This window comes from Sorex araneus, chromosome 1, assembly GCF_027595985.1.
Source record: "Sorex araneus isolate mSorAra2 chromosome 1, mSorAra2.pri, whole genome shotgun sequence".
Taxonomy (NCBI): Eukaryota; Metazoa; Chordata; class Mammalia; order Eulipotyphla; family Soricidae; genus Sorex; species Sorex araneus.
Genome location: NC_073302.1, coordinates 410,743,516 through 410,760,426, shown reverse-complemented (window position 1 = coordinate 410,760,426; position 16,911 = coordinate 410,743,516). Strand labels below are relative to the sequence as shown.

General features: G+C 38.1%; 1 protein-coding gene across 4 annotated transcripts in view; it reads left to right on the top strand.

Moving 5' to 3' along the window:
- DOCK4 (dedicator of cytokinesis 4) overlaps positions 1-16,911 on the top strand; it is a 475,344-nt gene that overhangs the window by 381,372 nt on the left and 77,061 nt on the right. For all 4 annotated transcript variants that reach the window (XM_004602088.2, XM_055123770.1, XM_055123771.1 and 1 more), the window contains exons 28-30: positions 5,687-5,762; positions 8,939-9,039; positions 9,441-9,499. In XM_004602088.2, the coding sequence (XP_004602145.2) occupies positions 5,687-5,762; positions 8,939-9,039; positions 9,441-9,499 (236 nt within the window). The remainder of the gene's footprint in view (positions 1-5,686; positions 5,763-8,938; positions 9,040-9,440; positions 9,500-16,911) is intronic.

Sequence of the window (16,911 nt, the reverse complement as noted above, 5' to 3'; positions counted from 1 at the left end):
CAATGATCAAACACCCATCCCTCCACCAGTGCACATTCCCCACCACCAATATCCGGGGTATAACCCCCCTTCCCCACCCTCCCCCTGCCTCTATGGCAGACAATATTCCCCATACTCTCTCTCTCTACTTTTGGGCATTATAGCTTGCAACACAGACACTGAGAGGTCATCATGTTTGGTCCATTATCTACTTTCGGCATGCATCTCCCATCCCAACTGGTTCCTCTAGCCATCATTTTCTTAGTGATCCCTTCTCTATTCCATCTGTCTTCTCCCCTCCACTCATGAAGCAGTCTTCTAGCTATGGAGCAATCCCCCTGGCCCTTGTATCTACTGTCCTTGAGTGTCAGCCTCATGTGATGCTACCCTACACTCCACAAATGAGTGCAGTCCCTCTATGTCTCTCCCTCTCCTTCTGACTCATTTCACTTAGCATAATACTCTCCATGTTTATCCATTTATAAGCAAATTTCATGACTTCATCTCTCCTAGCAGCTGCATAGTATTCCATTGTATAGATGTACCAAAGTTTCTTTAACCAGTCATCTGTTTAAGGGCACTTGGGTTGTTTCCATATTTTGGCTACTGTGAACAGTGCTGCAATGAATATATAGGTACAGATGTAATTTCTACTGTGCTTTTTTGCATCCTCGGGATATATTCCCAGAAGTGGTATTGCGGGATTATATGGAAGCTCAATTTCTAGTTTTTGAAGGATGCCCATATTGTTTTCCAGAAAGACTGGACCAGTCGGCATTCCCACAAACAGTGAAGGAGCGTCCCTTTTTCCCCACATCCACGCCAGCACTGGTTGCTTTTGTTCTTTTGAATGTGTGCCAGTCTCTGTGGTGTGAGATGATATCTCATTGTTGTTTTGATTTGCATCTCCCTGATGACTAGCAATGTGGAGCATATTTTCATGTGCCTTTTGGCCATGTGTATTCTTTTTTGAGAAAACTTAAGTTAATTTTCACCCGAATATCTAACATTATTCCATAATATGTCCAGGCTAAATTTCACAAGGAACAGATGTGACTTCTCTTCTTTGCTCGCAAAAATGGTGTTGTGCCCACTATAAGTGCTAGAGAGATGTTTCTGATGAGAACAACTGCTCAATCTGAGCAAAAAGGAACATAAGGGAGCTGAAAATTAAATACCAAATATATAGGACACATTGAGACAAACTTCTCTCCACCCCCTTTCCATACACATTGCAAAATACAGTATAAAAATAAAGTCACAGCTTTATACATATTTTCAAGAAACTAAAACCTATAATAGACTAGGTTATTGAAGACAGTAAAAATTCTCTGAGATTTCAGGCCCTTATTTAATTTATCTTGTATATATGTTGGCTTTAAACACGCAATTTTCTTTTTCTTTCCCTACCAACAACTGAATAATTAAACCAAATATTACCCTAAACCAATGAAGCTTTTTGATGCAACTTATGTAGTAATTAAGTAGTTTGTGGAATCAAGATTCTTAAAGGAGATCATTCATTCATTGATTCATTCAGCAAATATTTTCCAGTGTCTAATACATAAAGTAAATGCCATAAAAAATAAAGAGTACCGTTGCATGAAGGTTTCTGTGAAAGGAACTTTGTTCTGGACTGGGATAAGAAGGCCTTTCATTAGGGTTAAAACTTGATTTGAAAGCTGAAACAGGAGTTTCTTCCTCTCCCTGCCAAAAAGAAGAAAGAAAATGTTCCGTTGCTATTCACCTGTTTAATCATCTTAACAAGAATTCGTATTACACTCCTACCTAGTTCCTCCTAGTTTTTGTCTCTCTTTGCATGAATGTTGTTTTCATCCATCCTCACCTGTACTGGTTTCTTCTCATATTTCAGCCACACTAAAGAGCTTTTCAGTTCACTTAATGCGCTGTATACATCCCAGCCACAGGATCTCAGTCTGTGTTATTCACGCTCATGAAAACATTCTTCCTTTGGTCTAAACAGAAGTACAAGTAATAGCATGATCCCTTTAGATGGAAAATACTGAGAAAAAAAAAGTAGTTTTTGAGATGAAGTCACGTAGAATCTGTGTTGGTGATTCTGTTACATATCCAGGTGGAGAGAAGTAGGATGCTAGTAATATTTCCTGTAAGGTTATAGAAGAGCCCCATGTGGTTGACCTGGGTTTGATCCTGGGATCCCAATATGGTCCCCTGAGGCCTAGAAAAATTGATCTCTAAGCACAGAGTCAGGAGTAAAACCTGAACACAGCTTAGTTAGAAATGTAAATTTGCTCCGGAGCAAGCCCTGAGCACAGCCAGGTCAGAAATGTGTATTTAAGGGTATTCCATCTCTGAACTGTATTTGAGGCATGGGAGTCAATGAGAAATACCCAGGAGGTGTCGATTGGAAAGAGGAATATCTTAGGACTAGGCTGTGGATCGTGCCAGCCTTCAAGAAAATCAGTCTGAATATGCAGCCAGTAAAGGAGATAAGAAAATGTAAGATATAGCTAGTGAAGTACTGTCAAGACACTATTTGATAGAGGAAGAAGTATGGCTAGTGCTCAAGATTGGGGATGATGAAAACTGGAACTTGGCCCTGCTTTTGGCCATTGGTACTGATATCACTGATCTTAGTTAAGTTCTGTCAGTGGAATAATGAGTGAATTCAAGAGTGAATGAGACTTGAGAACATAAACACAATGACTGTATGCAACTCTAGCTGCTTAAACTGTGGGTCATGACCCCATATGGCATGACATATACTTCTCATATTTTGTAAAAGTTATTACCATTTGTTTGAATACCTGTTTTCCATGTCTCTGTGTCAGGGCCCACATAAAAACGTTGTTAATGAAAAGCTGTCATGAGTAGAAACTATCATGCCTAGGCCCTATCACAAATGCACAATCTGAGGCTAGTAGCGAGGGCCTAAGACTTGCATCTATACCCTCACATACTTGGAAGCTTAGAAACGGTTTAGATTAGTTCCCTTGATCGTTGCACAGGACTTCCAGCTTCCCTGAAAGCCCTTGCTTTGGTTTCTTTTACAACGTCAAGAAACCACCAGGTTGTACGAAAGTTACTGAATCCCATATTTAGATGTTCTTTTCTCCAAGGCCTAATTGATGCCTAGTTGAAACACGGAGATTCTTTTCTCAGTCCGTGTATGATTTGTGGAGATACACTTTGGCTTGAGAAGCTTTCACATTGCAATAGTTTTTAAAAGGACAAATGATAAGAGATGAGATTTCTATAGGGGGAAAATTGCATTGCCTGAAGAACACGTTCTAAATGCTAAAATGACGTGGCAACTGAAAAACTTAAGCTGATAGTTAGAATTCTTATGCACCAGTCTCACTTTGATGCAATGAATTTCTTTTCATACCATGTGTGTAAATTACGGTTGTCAGAAGTGATTCTAGAAGCCTGTATTTCAGTGGCAGCTGTCCATCAGTTCATCATTTGTAGTAACAGATTGCTGATCTTTCTTTGCGATCGAATGGGAGCAGAGAGATTTGAACAGTCCCTTATCTTCAGAAATTGAGTCATGTGTAAAAGAGTGAAATGAAAGGAGCCACATGAGTTTGAGTAAATTGAGATAAATAAAGAAAGATCCCTAAACACCACAGGTATCCATTGCAATGAAGGAGCAATAATGTGTAAATGCCTTGAGCCAGCTTGCGGTCCTGTGTGCCGGGAAAGCATTTCAGTGCCGAGTTACCCTAAGAAGCTCTGGGAGCTGCCTCTGTGACCTGAGCTGAATGTTACTGGCAGAAATAAAATGCAATTGAAGCAGAGTCATTTTAAGACCTTCTTAGCCCTGGGAAGTTTTATTTATCTCATCAAATTAGACATATTAAATAGACTCATTTGCAGGTTTGATATATTCACTGTATCACTGTCATCCCGTTGCTCATCGATTTGCTCTAGCGGGCACCAGTAACATCTCCATTTGTTACTGTTTTTGGCGTATCGAATACACCACAAGTAGCTTGCCAGGCTTTGCTGTGCAGGTGAGATACTCTCAGTAGCTTGCTGGGCTCTCCAAGAGGGCCAGAGGAATCGAATCTGGGTCGGCCACATGCAAGGCAAACACCCTACCTGCTGTGCTATCGCTCCACCCCATTTGATATATTATGAAAAGTATTTTTGATGTTTTTTGCTTTTAAGAATTGACCAACAAGTAAATCATTAAACTCCCCTTGCCTGTGATTTCTCAGCATTTATGTATATTTAAGAATTTTGTGTGTTTATGAAGAGTAACATACTTTTTAACATAATGGAGGTTGATTTCTTCAGTTACCATCATTGGTCTTGCAGTGTCTATTTCTATTATCTGTTTTCCTGGTTATAACTGACATGGTGTGTGATTTTCAGTCTCAGTTTTCACTTTCATAGGAAGATTTGCTGAAAGGCATAAGTCGTATATGTGTTATATGACATGCACACAGCACAATACCCACGAGGTAGAGCAGTACCCCATAACAGGTGTTTTTTTTTATCATTCATTTACCCTGAACTTCCACATCCAACACATCCACCTCTTTCATTTCCCCCTCCCTCACCAGAAGGCTATAATAGTGAGCTTCCATCTGATAAGAGTTGTTCATGTATGTTCTTCAAAGGAAATACATAGTATTCAAATTAGTAAATAGTCTATGTAGGTCTCTTTTACTAGCACGATAACCAAGGTGTGTTGTATTTTCTTTCATTTCCTTTTACCTAGGGTCATACAACTACATCCCTAACTCCAAACCCTAAGTCAGGACCTGTGTCTTCAACACCTTATTAGCCTCCATTGCTCATGTTTTTTCAGAAAACAGAAAAAAAGTTTTGATTATCAATAATTTATACATTGCTTCTTAGCTGTTTGGGAAGTAGCTAACTTTGTATTGCTATATTAATGTTAATGAATTAGACCTATTGGAAATATATTTTAGTTGCAAATATATACTCTCAAAGCTATAAAAGTAGCATATTTCAAACAAATTGCTTAACTATAGAATTAACTAAAAATGCTTACCATATCCTTCTTCTTAAATCTCCCCAGCAAGATGTATATGGTTGCATACGTCCTCATTCTCAAGTTTTCCTTGATTTCTCATGCTCTGGATATGCCCCATCTCTGAAAGCTCTGAAATGCTCTAAACACTCACTGTCACTACCAGTCACCACCTTAGGACCTGGTTGTAGGTCACTTCACAGCCTGATTGTTTCTTTAGTCTTATTGCCATGAGAGAATTTACCCCCTCGTAGTTCCTGTGTGGATCCTGTACCTGAAGTGAGGGAGACCATAGACACCTGTAAATATCTCAATTTGCCCTATCTCTGCATTCATGGGCTCCATTTATTATTCTGTATTTTCAAAAAGTGTGCTTTCTTCATCAAATATTTGTATTGCTTCATTTGTAAATTAATTAAAACACCGTAAGACATCAAGAGATTTGTAGATCACTAAGTTGTTTGACTTCATTATATACTTATATATATGCATGCATCTTTATATGGACACATGCGTGTGTGTGTGTGTGTGTGTGTGTGTGTGTGTATTTGTTCTGGTGTCTCTTTTCTTTTTAAGTTCTAATAATGGATTAACTAATATTGCTTCATATGCCTAAATGAATAATTTTCTTTAATCTTAGATGCTTTTTATTTTTATCTGATCAATGATTTCCACTAAAGTGAAATGCCCAACTTAAAAATGTGTTATTTTCTTCACTAGTGTTATTATTACAACAGTTCTGTACCTGTCAGATGCACTTCGGAAAAACTTCTTAAGTGAAAACTTTGATTATAAGGTAAGTATTCTTTTAAATGACTATTCTGTTATATGATTTCATATTGTACTTCAGGAAATTATCTAGTATATTTCCCATCTTTTAATTATGGGAAAATAAATTTTTTCCAGCTGTTTCAAATTATCTTAGGTTATTTGAGTAGGGGTTTTCTTTGTTTGGTTTTTTGTTTTTGCTTTATTTTATTGTATGTAAAATACAACAGTACCACTGTTATTGTTCTACACTTGCAGTTCGGCTCTGCCATGACCACCACCAGAGCGACAAGACCCCTCCACCATTAACCCAACCCTTATCCCCATTCCACCAGCCAGCACCTTCAGGACACAATTCTATTGACTACGGAAGATCCTATGAGGTCTGGCTTGATTTGGGGTGCAAGCCACACCTGACAATGCTCAGGGCTTACTCCTGCCTCTGCACTCAGGAGTTACGCCTGGTGGTGTTTGGGGGGCCCTATGGAGTGCTAGGGATCAAATGTGGGTCAACTGTGTGCAAGGCAAACACCCCACCCACTGTAATATCGCTCCCGCCCCAGATGATATGAGTATGATGAATACTGTTAGAGCAGTTGTCATTTTTCTTTGTGAAAAGTTAGAACTATAATAGTCTTTGTGACAATGGTGGGAGTCACAGAAGATGAGACAAGATATGTTGTTTTTTTCTTTCTTTCTTTCTTTTTTTTTTTGCTACAATAGCATTTCCCACTTGTTGTTGTTGTTGTTGTTGTTTTGCAGTGACCAGATCACACACACTTAGTTATGGTCCCCTTGTGCTGAGTTGTGGTGCTCACTCGTGGCTACACATCTAGTATCAGTGCTCACAGACCCCCCGGAATATAGAGCATCAGCAGTCACACATTCTGTTGCTTCTTGTCTGCCACTTTTATCCTTCATTCCCTGTTTGGTAAACTCAGTTCTGTTGACAGAAACCAAGGGTTTGTTTTCACTAGCCATTGTCTTTTTTCTTTGTTTACATTCACAAAAATGATGTCATCTAATATTTCTCCATCTGATTTATTTCACTTGTCATGAAATCCTTTAGTTCCATTCAAGTTGTTTTCTTTCTTTCTTAATGGTTTTTTTGTGTGTTTCTAACATCATTCTTTATTACTTTTCTGGGTGTTTTGGTTTGGTTTGGTTTGGTTTGGTTTGATTTTGTTTGGTTTGGTTTGGGGGACACACCAAGCTGTGCTTAGAGCTTACTCCTGGCTCTGTGCCCAGGGGTCATTCATGGGGCCTCTGGGAACTCCTGTGGCATCCTTGGAAGAAAACCTATGTTAACCACATATAAGACAAGTATCCTACCTCTGTACTATTGCTCTAATCCTAGATAATATTTTTCATATTTAATGCTTAATAAAGAATATCATTTGAATAGTTAAGAAATCAAGAATGCCATAAAATACTGAGTTTTATTGGTCATAGAACAAATCTTTATATCTCAAATATATCAAAATCTTATCATCAAAGCTCTACTTTTTTAACAATAAATTCATTTTTATGAATTATAGATAAATGATATATAAGAGCATTATTCTTTTTATCTATTTATATGTGTTCTAATAAAATTCTGTGTATTTTTATATTTCTTTGAATCACTGTATCACTGTATCACTCACTGTCATCCCGTTGTTCGTCGATTTACTCGAGCAGGCACCAGTAATGTCTCTATTCCTCTCAGCCCTGAGATTTTAGCTGCCTCTTCTTACTTATCTTTCCCAATGATTGGAGGCCCTTTCAGCCCTTTCAGGGTTAGGGGAATGAGACCTATTGTTACTCTTTTTGGCATATCGAATGCCACAGGTAGCTTGCCCAGTTCTGCCCAGGCGGGCAGGATACTCTTGGTAGCTTACTGGGCTCTCTGAGAGGTATGTATATACTCTTATCCCATTGATCAACGATTTGCTTGAGTGGGCCCAGGTTACGTCTCCATTCATCCTAGCTGTGAGATTTTAGAAGCCTCTCTTTACTCGTCCTTCGCAACAGTGCTAAATTAAAGGCTCTTCAGCGTCAGGGGAATGAGACCCATCATTGTTACTGTATTTGGCATATGAATATGCCACGGGGAGCTTGCCAGGCTCTCCCTTGCGGGCAGTAAACTCTAGGTGGCTTGCTAGGTTATCCAAGAGAGAGAACTAGGCTATAACATGTTGCACAGCCACATCGAAGCCTCTCGTGCTTCCAGAAGCTTAGTTTTATAGTCTCTGGATATTGTGTTCTGGAGGTCTTCAACTGCTGGGCCTCTGCTCAGGGTGGGGAAGGAAACTCAGCCTGCCCCCTCCGAGGGACCCCGGTGAAGACAGCCAGCTCGGGGGCAAGAGACTCTGCGTCACTCTCTTCCAGGAGCTTGGTTTTATAGGCTCTGCATGTTGGCCATTGTTAATTAATAACTTTTCTTTTTTTGTTAATTATTGATTAAATTATTATTTTGTTATTTTTTCCTTTTTCCTTTATTTTGGTTACATTTTGTATTTTTCATTCACAAAAATTATATGTATGTAAAAGATATTCTTTATAATATTTCTTCTGCTATTATCTAATTTTGTACATTGTCACTTGAGAAGTTGTTTCCTCTCATTATCCACTAATGCTTTTCATCAAGTTTATTTCTAGACATTTTATTTTGATCTTTCTTCTGGTGCTGTTTTGGTATAAGAAACCTTAGATTCAAAAATTTTTCTGGGCAGGGCATTTTTATATGCTGTCTGAATTTAAAGAAATTAACATATCCAAAGAAGTGTGCACCTTTTTTTTTTTTTAGTTCTGCATGGAGAGGATTTCCAAAAATAAATTCACACAGAGATAAAGTAATCCATATTCTAGCCCAGCCTCCTTGTAGATATTCAGACATCTTATGAGAAATAAAGCATCTGCCATTTTGGGATGTACCAGAGAACTCATGGTGCTTAGGATGAAGCATTGAGAGATAGGCAGATTAATAGTATTCATCTAGCTTATATCTTTAATACAGCAAAGTGCAAACAGCTATAGAGGGAAGCTTATAATGAATCCCCATGTGTCTCCATCCACCTTTGACTATGATCACTTACACATCTTATCTAGGTTATCCCCACGTTGATGTATCACTTGGGAAGTAAATCCAATGTCTCATAGATGTATATCACTTGCGAGTGTTTATATAACACCCTAATCTTGACATATATTCTTTTGTCTTAGATCTGGGATTCCTACTTTTACCTCGCAGTCATTTTTATAAACCAGTTGTGTCTGCAGCTAGAGATGTTCACACCTTCCAAAAAGAAAAAGGTGTTGGAAAAGTAAGTACAAATGGAGAGTTATGTGGGACTATGAGGGAAATCAAATGTTTTTACCTTTTAACTTTGTATCGTTGATTAGTAATTTAGTCCCCAACTGAAAATTAGTGTTGCAAAGCAATAACCAAATGGATAATCAGCAATCTTTTCCAGAACTTTCAATATTTAATTTATTTGTAATTTTTGTGCCCTCCATCTTTTAGGACTCATGAGTAACTATAGAAAGAAACTGTATGATAGACAGATCTGTTTTATTCAAGAGTTTAAATTCAAGGTATCTAGTGTTTTAAGCATCTTTGATTTTAAAACAATATTTTGACTCAGGAAGACATTGCACCCCCCAAAGTACAAAGTCATCCTTTTCAAGAGACTGTATCCTAACTCTTATATGTGTTTTATTTTAGGTATGGTGACATGCGAGTGACAATGGGTTGTGAAATTTTCAGCATGTGGCAAAATCTTGGTAAGTGATGACAAGAGAAACCATGTCCATTTTACAGCCCTTCACTACTTTTCAAAAAATATTTTATTTATCCCCTTCCTTCCCTTCATAGCTGTGTCATTGACCAGGGCTTACACACACTTGATTATACAGTGACAGTATTTGAAGCAAAGTGTCTATAACCAAAAATATGTAAAACAACCAAAACTTTGACATCAAATAAAGCTTACCCCTAATTCAATATTGGTGCCTGTGAAAAATTACCTATTCTTCATGTGTTTCATTGTTATTGAATGATAAATTTGTCATCAATCATTGCTGCAATAATATACACAATTCTAGTAGTCAGCTAACTTTTCAGAATTTGGAATTATAATAATTCAAAATTTCTAGAATTCTGAGTGGAGTCTAATAAACATAACAATTTTGATTAAATTTCAGGAAATACTGACTTGAGTATCAGTGTTCTTTAGAATGTAAAACTATTGACCTGTATTCTTAAGAACATAGACATGATATTTAGAAGCTCTTGCAGTTGCTAAGAAACTATAGATCCAATTTTGTCAATATGCCACAGCAGACAGAACATACTATTCCAGCAAATTCATGACACAGACCTAATTGCATAGGAAAGAATAATAGTTGGGAAATAAATTGGTTTAAATTTCACTGGCATAGGCTTGCTTTTTGGATATACATTACATTCCACTTGATAGCTTTGTAAGTTTATAGTGTTTATATGCAGTTCATTTATGAGATCTGCGGTGTAATTCTTCCAGTGGTATATTAAAGTAGATCTATTTGAGTTAAATGTATAATGACCTGAAAGTATCTTTTCTCTTGGATTCACCCAAGCATAACTTGAAAACATCAGGATTTATTTTCACTAAGTGAAAGTAAATGAATATCACTTCACTTCATGTTTTACAGTAATTTTTGATGAGGCGGTGTGAATTTCTGTAGCATACATAGCAATTTGAGGAAGTCTTGTTATATATATAATCTAACCCTGCTCAATACTTACTGGTAATTTCAGGGAGAAAAAAGGGAATTAGCATCTTGAAAACCTCCAACTATATAAATCGAGAAATAATTCATGGTGTACCTTTAGATTAAGAAAAGGGGTGGGGAGTGATGAGAGGGATACTGGGATCACTGGTGGAGGAGAATGGGCACTGGTAGAGGGATGGGTAAATGATCACTGTATGAGCGAAATGCAAACACAAAAGTTCATAAGTTTGGAACTGTACATCACAGTGATTCACTAATAAAAAAAATAAAATAAGAAAAGGAGCATCAATCATGGTCTAAATTGAAGAGTACTCTTTCAGACTTTGTGTCTTAGTAATACTTTGTATCCAAACTTTCTTATAGCAGCTCAAGGACCCCATTACACTTGGTAATAATTTCACAAGGTGTTTCAAAATAATGGTCCATTGAGGAGGAGGGTGAGACCAAGATGACCAAAAAGGAACACTTTTGAGAGAGCTCCTGTGGCCTCAACACCAAGAATGCCTTTAAAAAACTCAACAGAGCACGGGATACTTCATGGGGTCTCACTGTGAGAATTCACTGAAGGCCACAATAGCCACCATCTCAGGGAAAATCAGCACTTTGGGAGACAGAACTACAGACAAGTCTGGTGCTAAGGAGCACTTCCCCTGCACGAGGAGAGAGGAGCCCTGCAAACTGCTCTAGACAGACAACACCAACCCAGGGTAGGAGGGAGCTGAAAGTAAATATCAGTTTTAGGGCTGTACCACTGCTTTGAAAACAGACTCTGCTCTTGGCAAGCACAGCACAGAGGGCTGCCACTCCTGCCACAAACTAGGAGTAGTTATGCCCAAGATGAGAGATGCTTCCCCGGGGTGCAAACTAAGCCCTGCCCCAGATGATTGCTGAAGGTCTAGGCTTTTCACAAAATTCTGTCTTGTACTGGAACTCACAGGCCATAGAGTCTTAGGACTTGATAAGCCTTACAAAGGTGGTGCAGCCACAGCCTGTCTGGGCTGGAAATAGCTACACTGAAGATGAGCAGTACCCAGTCTAAACCTCAGCCGTTTTGCCCAGCAGAGGTTGCATGCATGGTTCCGCTCCTCGGGCTTTTGGTCTTGACCCAACATGCTCCGGTCTCTGCTCCACCCTGACAACCTCTCCCTTCAGGTTCCAGCTGCCAGTCTAACTAATTTACAGCCCAAACCAGTTGAGAGCCAGAGGCAGCTCCCTCGAAGTGGGCACGAGATGCAATAAGGTTCAGTTTTGTTCCTGTAGTCAGACAGAGACTGGGAACTGGCAGTAGTCAGCAAAGACAGGGTGTAGTTGGCCCCATAGCACTACTAAAATCTGCCATCTCAGACGATGCAGCTTGTCCAGACACTCGGGGGTGAACCTAACCCATCAGGCCATGGTTCAGAGCAGGCATCCCTAAAGATTCTGGGAAATGAGAAATTCCCTTTATGTCCACCAAGACCAGTTTACTGAAACGGCTGTTACTGGGTACCGGTGACCACAATCTCCAGTTGCTGACCAAGTCAGGTAGACATTGAGTCCACATCAACTGACAGTTCCTCAAGCTCTTCCAAAACATAGAAGAAACAGGGATCCTTCCTAGCTGTCTCTGTGAGGATATTATCCTAATGCAAAAGGAAATCAGATATTCCTTTTTAAAAAATTAAATTATGGGGAGCTGAATAACAGTATAGCTGGTAAGGCTCTTCTTGCCTTGCATGCAGCTGACCCAGGTTTGGTCTCTGGAGCACCTGGGTTAATTCCTGAGTGCAGATCCAGGAGTAAACACTGGGTATCGAGAGTATGACCCCAAAACAAAGAAACAAAAAATTACAAATATTCCCATATTCCCAATAAACAGTGATTGTCAATAAAATTTTAGTGAACTGAATCCACCAATTTATCAAAAGGATCATGCACCATGAGCAATAAGGATTCATCCAGTGATGCAAGGATAGTTTGATATAGGAAAAGCAATTGTCACGCACCATTATCAACAAAAGAAAAGAAAATGTTATATAAGTTACATCAGACACAGAAAAAAACTGATATATATTCATTATATCAGTTATATCAAACACAGGAAAGGCTTTTGAACATTATTTCATGATAAAAATTCTCAGTGACGGGGAGTAGAGGAATATGGCTTAAGATAGTTGTAGTTTATAACAAACCACAGTCTATCTCATATTTGGCAGCAGAAAGTGTGAAACCCTTCCTTCAGAAATCAGTCACAAGATAAGGATGTCTGTTTTCTCTATTATTATGCAATATAGTTTTGGAAGTCTTGGCACAGCACTTAGTCAGGAAAAAGAAATCAAAGAAATTCAAATTGGGAAGGATGCTGTATTTTTACTATATGTGGATGAGATAGGAGTGTGCATAGAAAACTCGAAAGGCTCCCTAAGAATAGGAAATAGCCACACTGAAGATGAGCAGTATGAAGTCTAATAGGGTTGTTTTTGTTTGGGTTTGGGTTGTTTTTTTTGTTTTATTTTGTTTTTTTGCATGGAACTGACCAGTTTTCTCTGTTTGTTGAAAGGCTTTCCTTGCTTCACTTCATGTTTTTTGCTTCTTTATCAAAGATTAGCTGTTTGTATATCTGAGTACCTGTCTCTAGATTTTTATTATTATTATTATTATTATTATTATTATTATTATTATTATTGAATCACCATGAAGAAAGTTACAAAGCTTTCAGGTTTAAGTCTCAGTCATACAATGATCAAACCCCCCATCCCTTCACCAGTGCACATGTTCCACCACCAAGAACCCCAGTATACCCCCACACACACCTGTGTGGCTAATTATCTTCACTTTATTCTCTCTGTACTTTGAATACATTCAATATTTCAACAGAAAACTCACTATTATTATTTGGAATTTTCCCCCAACAATCAAACCTGCTGAGAAGGCATCATTTGATAGTTTGTTTTCCATTCTTGAGAATGAAGAATATATGACCTCGAGTGGCCGCAACAGTAGCCACGCAGTTTTGGATTTCTGATATTTTAGTAATTAAGTGAAGAGAGATTTCTGCCAGAAGTTGCCAAAAGAAAGTAGTGAGTGGTCGCAAGGTCAACCTAAAAAGTCAACCTGCAGCAAACTATAAACTAAACTCCTGGATGTACTTGGATTTACCTAACTCTCTCACTACTGCACTTGACTAGTAGAAATAAAAAAAACAAGTTGCCAAAAGAAAAGGCCGAGAGAGAAAAACCTTTCCCCTCCCAGGGTGGCATGAGGTTGTAGCTCAGTTCACAGTCTAGATGCATTTCTGTAAGAAGCCGCTGGGTGCCAAAAGTGGTTAGTAGGCTCCGGGATCATAGTCTTTTAGGAGCAGAAGAGCCATTTCGTGTGTGGCCTCTCTGGATCTGAGAGTGCTGTCTCTAGATTTTTATTTTTATTTCAGTGATTTGAGAATTTGTCCTTATTCCAGTGCCACACTCTTTCACTACTACTGCTTTGTAGCATAGTTTGAAGTAGGAGAAAGTAATGCCTTCCATATCCTTTTTCCCTGAGGACATTTTTTCACTTTTCTGGGATGGGAGTAGTATGACGTGGTATTATTCTATATGAATTTCAGGAGCATTTGTTCTGTTTCTTTGAAAAAATATCATGGGTAATATCAGGAGCGCACTGAATCTGTATAATGCTTTGGAGAATATCGCCCTTTTGATGATATTAATCCTCCCAATCCATGATCAGGGGATGTCTTCTTTTATTGCTTAAGTAGTGTTTTTCAATTTTCGTTGTATAGATCTTTCATCTTTTTTGGCAGCTGATTCCTAGATACTTGATTTTCTGATGCACAATTGTGAATAGGATTGACTTTTAAATTTTTTTCTTTCTTCTGTTTCATTATTTGCGTATAGAAAAGCGATGGACTTTGTAGATGCAGATATAATATACTATCCAGACATTTATATTATTATGTCAACCCTCTTCTGAGAGGGAGAGAGGGAGGGAGCCATATCTGGCAGAGCTCAGGGGCTCCTCCTGACTTTTTCCTCAGGAGTGGCCCTTGGCAGAGCTGGGGATTGACCTGGATCCCCAGGCAAGTTAAGGCAAGTCAGGCTATAACTGTAGGGAAATAATGCAGAAATCATGAAATGAGGTGAAAATTTATATTCACCCTCTAATTGAACTATATCTATCATGCTGGGAATTACTAGTTAAATATAATGAGTCTTTTCTAACTTCTGTCCTGTCTCTTCTGCCTTCTAGTAGTACTTTTTAAAAAGGTGAAACTCAGGGCCAGAGAAATAGCACTGCAGCTAAGGTACTTGCCTTGCACACAACTGACCCAGGTTCAGTCCCCTGCGTCCTGTATGGTCCCCTATGTACCACCAGGTGCAGAGCCAGGAGTATCACCTAAACATCACTGGATGGAATTCATTAGAACAGCAGCACCTGGATGCTTGTAAGAAATGCAGGCTCTGTGGCTTCATACAGGATCTACTGAAGCAGAATGGGACACAACAATCTAAAGTTTAAATAAGTTTTCCAAGTAATCTTTAAACACTTTGCTAAATATCAACACTTTTAGCTTGAATAGCACTATTCTTGAATTGTTACAAAAGACTCATCATACTCAACTAGGAATTCCCATCATGATATATTTCAAGTAGAAGATGAATATAAATTTTCATTTCATTCCATGATTTCTACATTATTCTCTACAGTTATATCCTGAATTTTCTGAGTTTTCCAAAACATGCTTAATTTTAAAGGTCATTGCTATTGTATAAGTAGGATTGGATGTTTAGAAATGTTAAAGGCTCTATTCTGACATATAAAAGAAAAATTAAGTATTCAAGATACTATTTTAATACCCTTTGTAGACCTTATGTCAGCTTGTTACTTAGGAATATCAAAATGCATTAGTTAAAATGCATATAATTTGCCTATATATAAGCTATACTGAATATTCAAAATATGGAAGTAGAATTTATTTGGATAATTATACATTTGCATTTTTCAATGGAATGTGCCAGTAAATTCAGTTTAACATAGTTCATGAGGCACTGGACAGAGCAGGTTTAGTGGGGAAGGGGGGGGTGGTAGGAAAAAAATGATCCATATCTATTAAAATCTGACTCTTTGAATTGTATATATTTTTAAGCCTTTGCCCAGAGTATGTGGAACAGGAAAACAATTGATAATAATTAGTCCACTGTGTTTTAATAAAGCAAGTAAGCTTTCATGATTCTATAAATCAAGATGCTTAACAATTTTTAGTAGATTCACAAAAACTCTTCTACGTGCTATATTGAGAGGAAATATCCAGCGTTTAAAAATATACATTTTGTCACTTGAAGCTGTCCAGCAGGTCTAATTTGGAAACACAAGTGTAATGGGCAGTATTTTAAACTTAGATTTGGGGCATTGGTGTTTACCTTTGAGATGTGGAAATTTTTCCATATGTTAGAAATAAGTTGGTTTCCTTTTTTTCTGCTGAGGACAAGGCAAAATGAGCACATGAGATTTGTCTGCCTTTAAACAAAAAGCTGTAGGATTTTCAGACTGATTTTTATACCCCTTAGATATGCCCGAGCAATAGATGATCATATGGGAGTTCATCATATGACACTATGATCAATAGGTCATAATATAGTAATTAAACATATGTAATGTGTTTGTTTGGTAGGAGCTTTATACTATTTTCTTCAGCAGTATGCACCATTTTCCATTCTCTCTGACATTGTCAGTGGTTCCACATCTCTGTCAGTACTTACTTTTTTATTTTGTCTTGCTTACATGTATTGTTTCATGGTTGTCATCTGAATGAATGTGAACGGTAACTTGTGAATGCTTCTTGAGACTACTCCAAACTCTCTGGGTTCATGCCCAGTCGTCCTCCAGAAACCATGTGGTACCAGGGATTGAACCTAAGCCTCCTGCATACAAGCACCCGCTTGGCCCATTGAGCTATGCTATCCCTGTTGCCCTGCACACCCTATCTTAAAGGTGTTATTTTTCAGGATTTTGAAGTAGAAGGACTGATAAAGCTCTATTCAATGAAAGAAAAGAGCATATTCTTTTGCCCCAAATTTTATGCACCTGTACCCATACTTTGAAGAGTAAAGTTTGCAAAGAAGGTTAGTCTAACTACAATATCCCATCTTTGGCATCATAATGGTGCAAGGCCTTTTTTTTTCTTTCTATTTTTAGTTATATTAACATATGTAGTAAGTATAAAGTAAGGTCTTTGTCCACATTTGCAAGCACAGCGTCTTGTAACTGCTGTAGAAAAATCAATATCTCCCTAACAGGCTGCTCTGTGTGCATAAATAGAAAACTCTACCAGCCCAAGTAGCAGCTGCCCCAAATACTTCAAAACAAGACCATGTGGTTGACAATCAGCAATGGGAAAAGTAAGCTAAACTGCAGTTTAAAAAGAAATCATTTAAATGATGTTTACT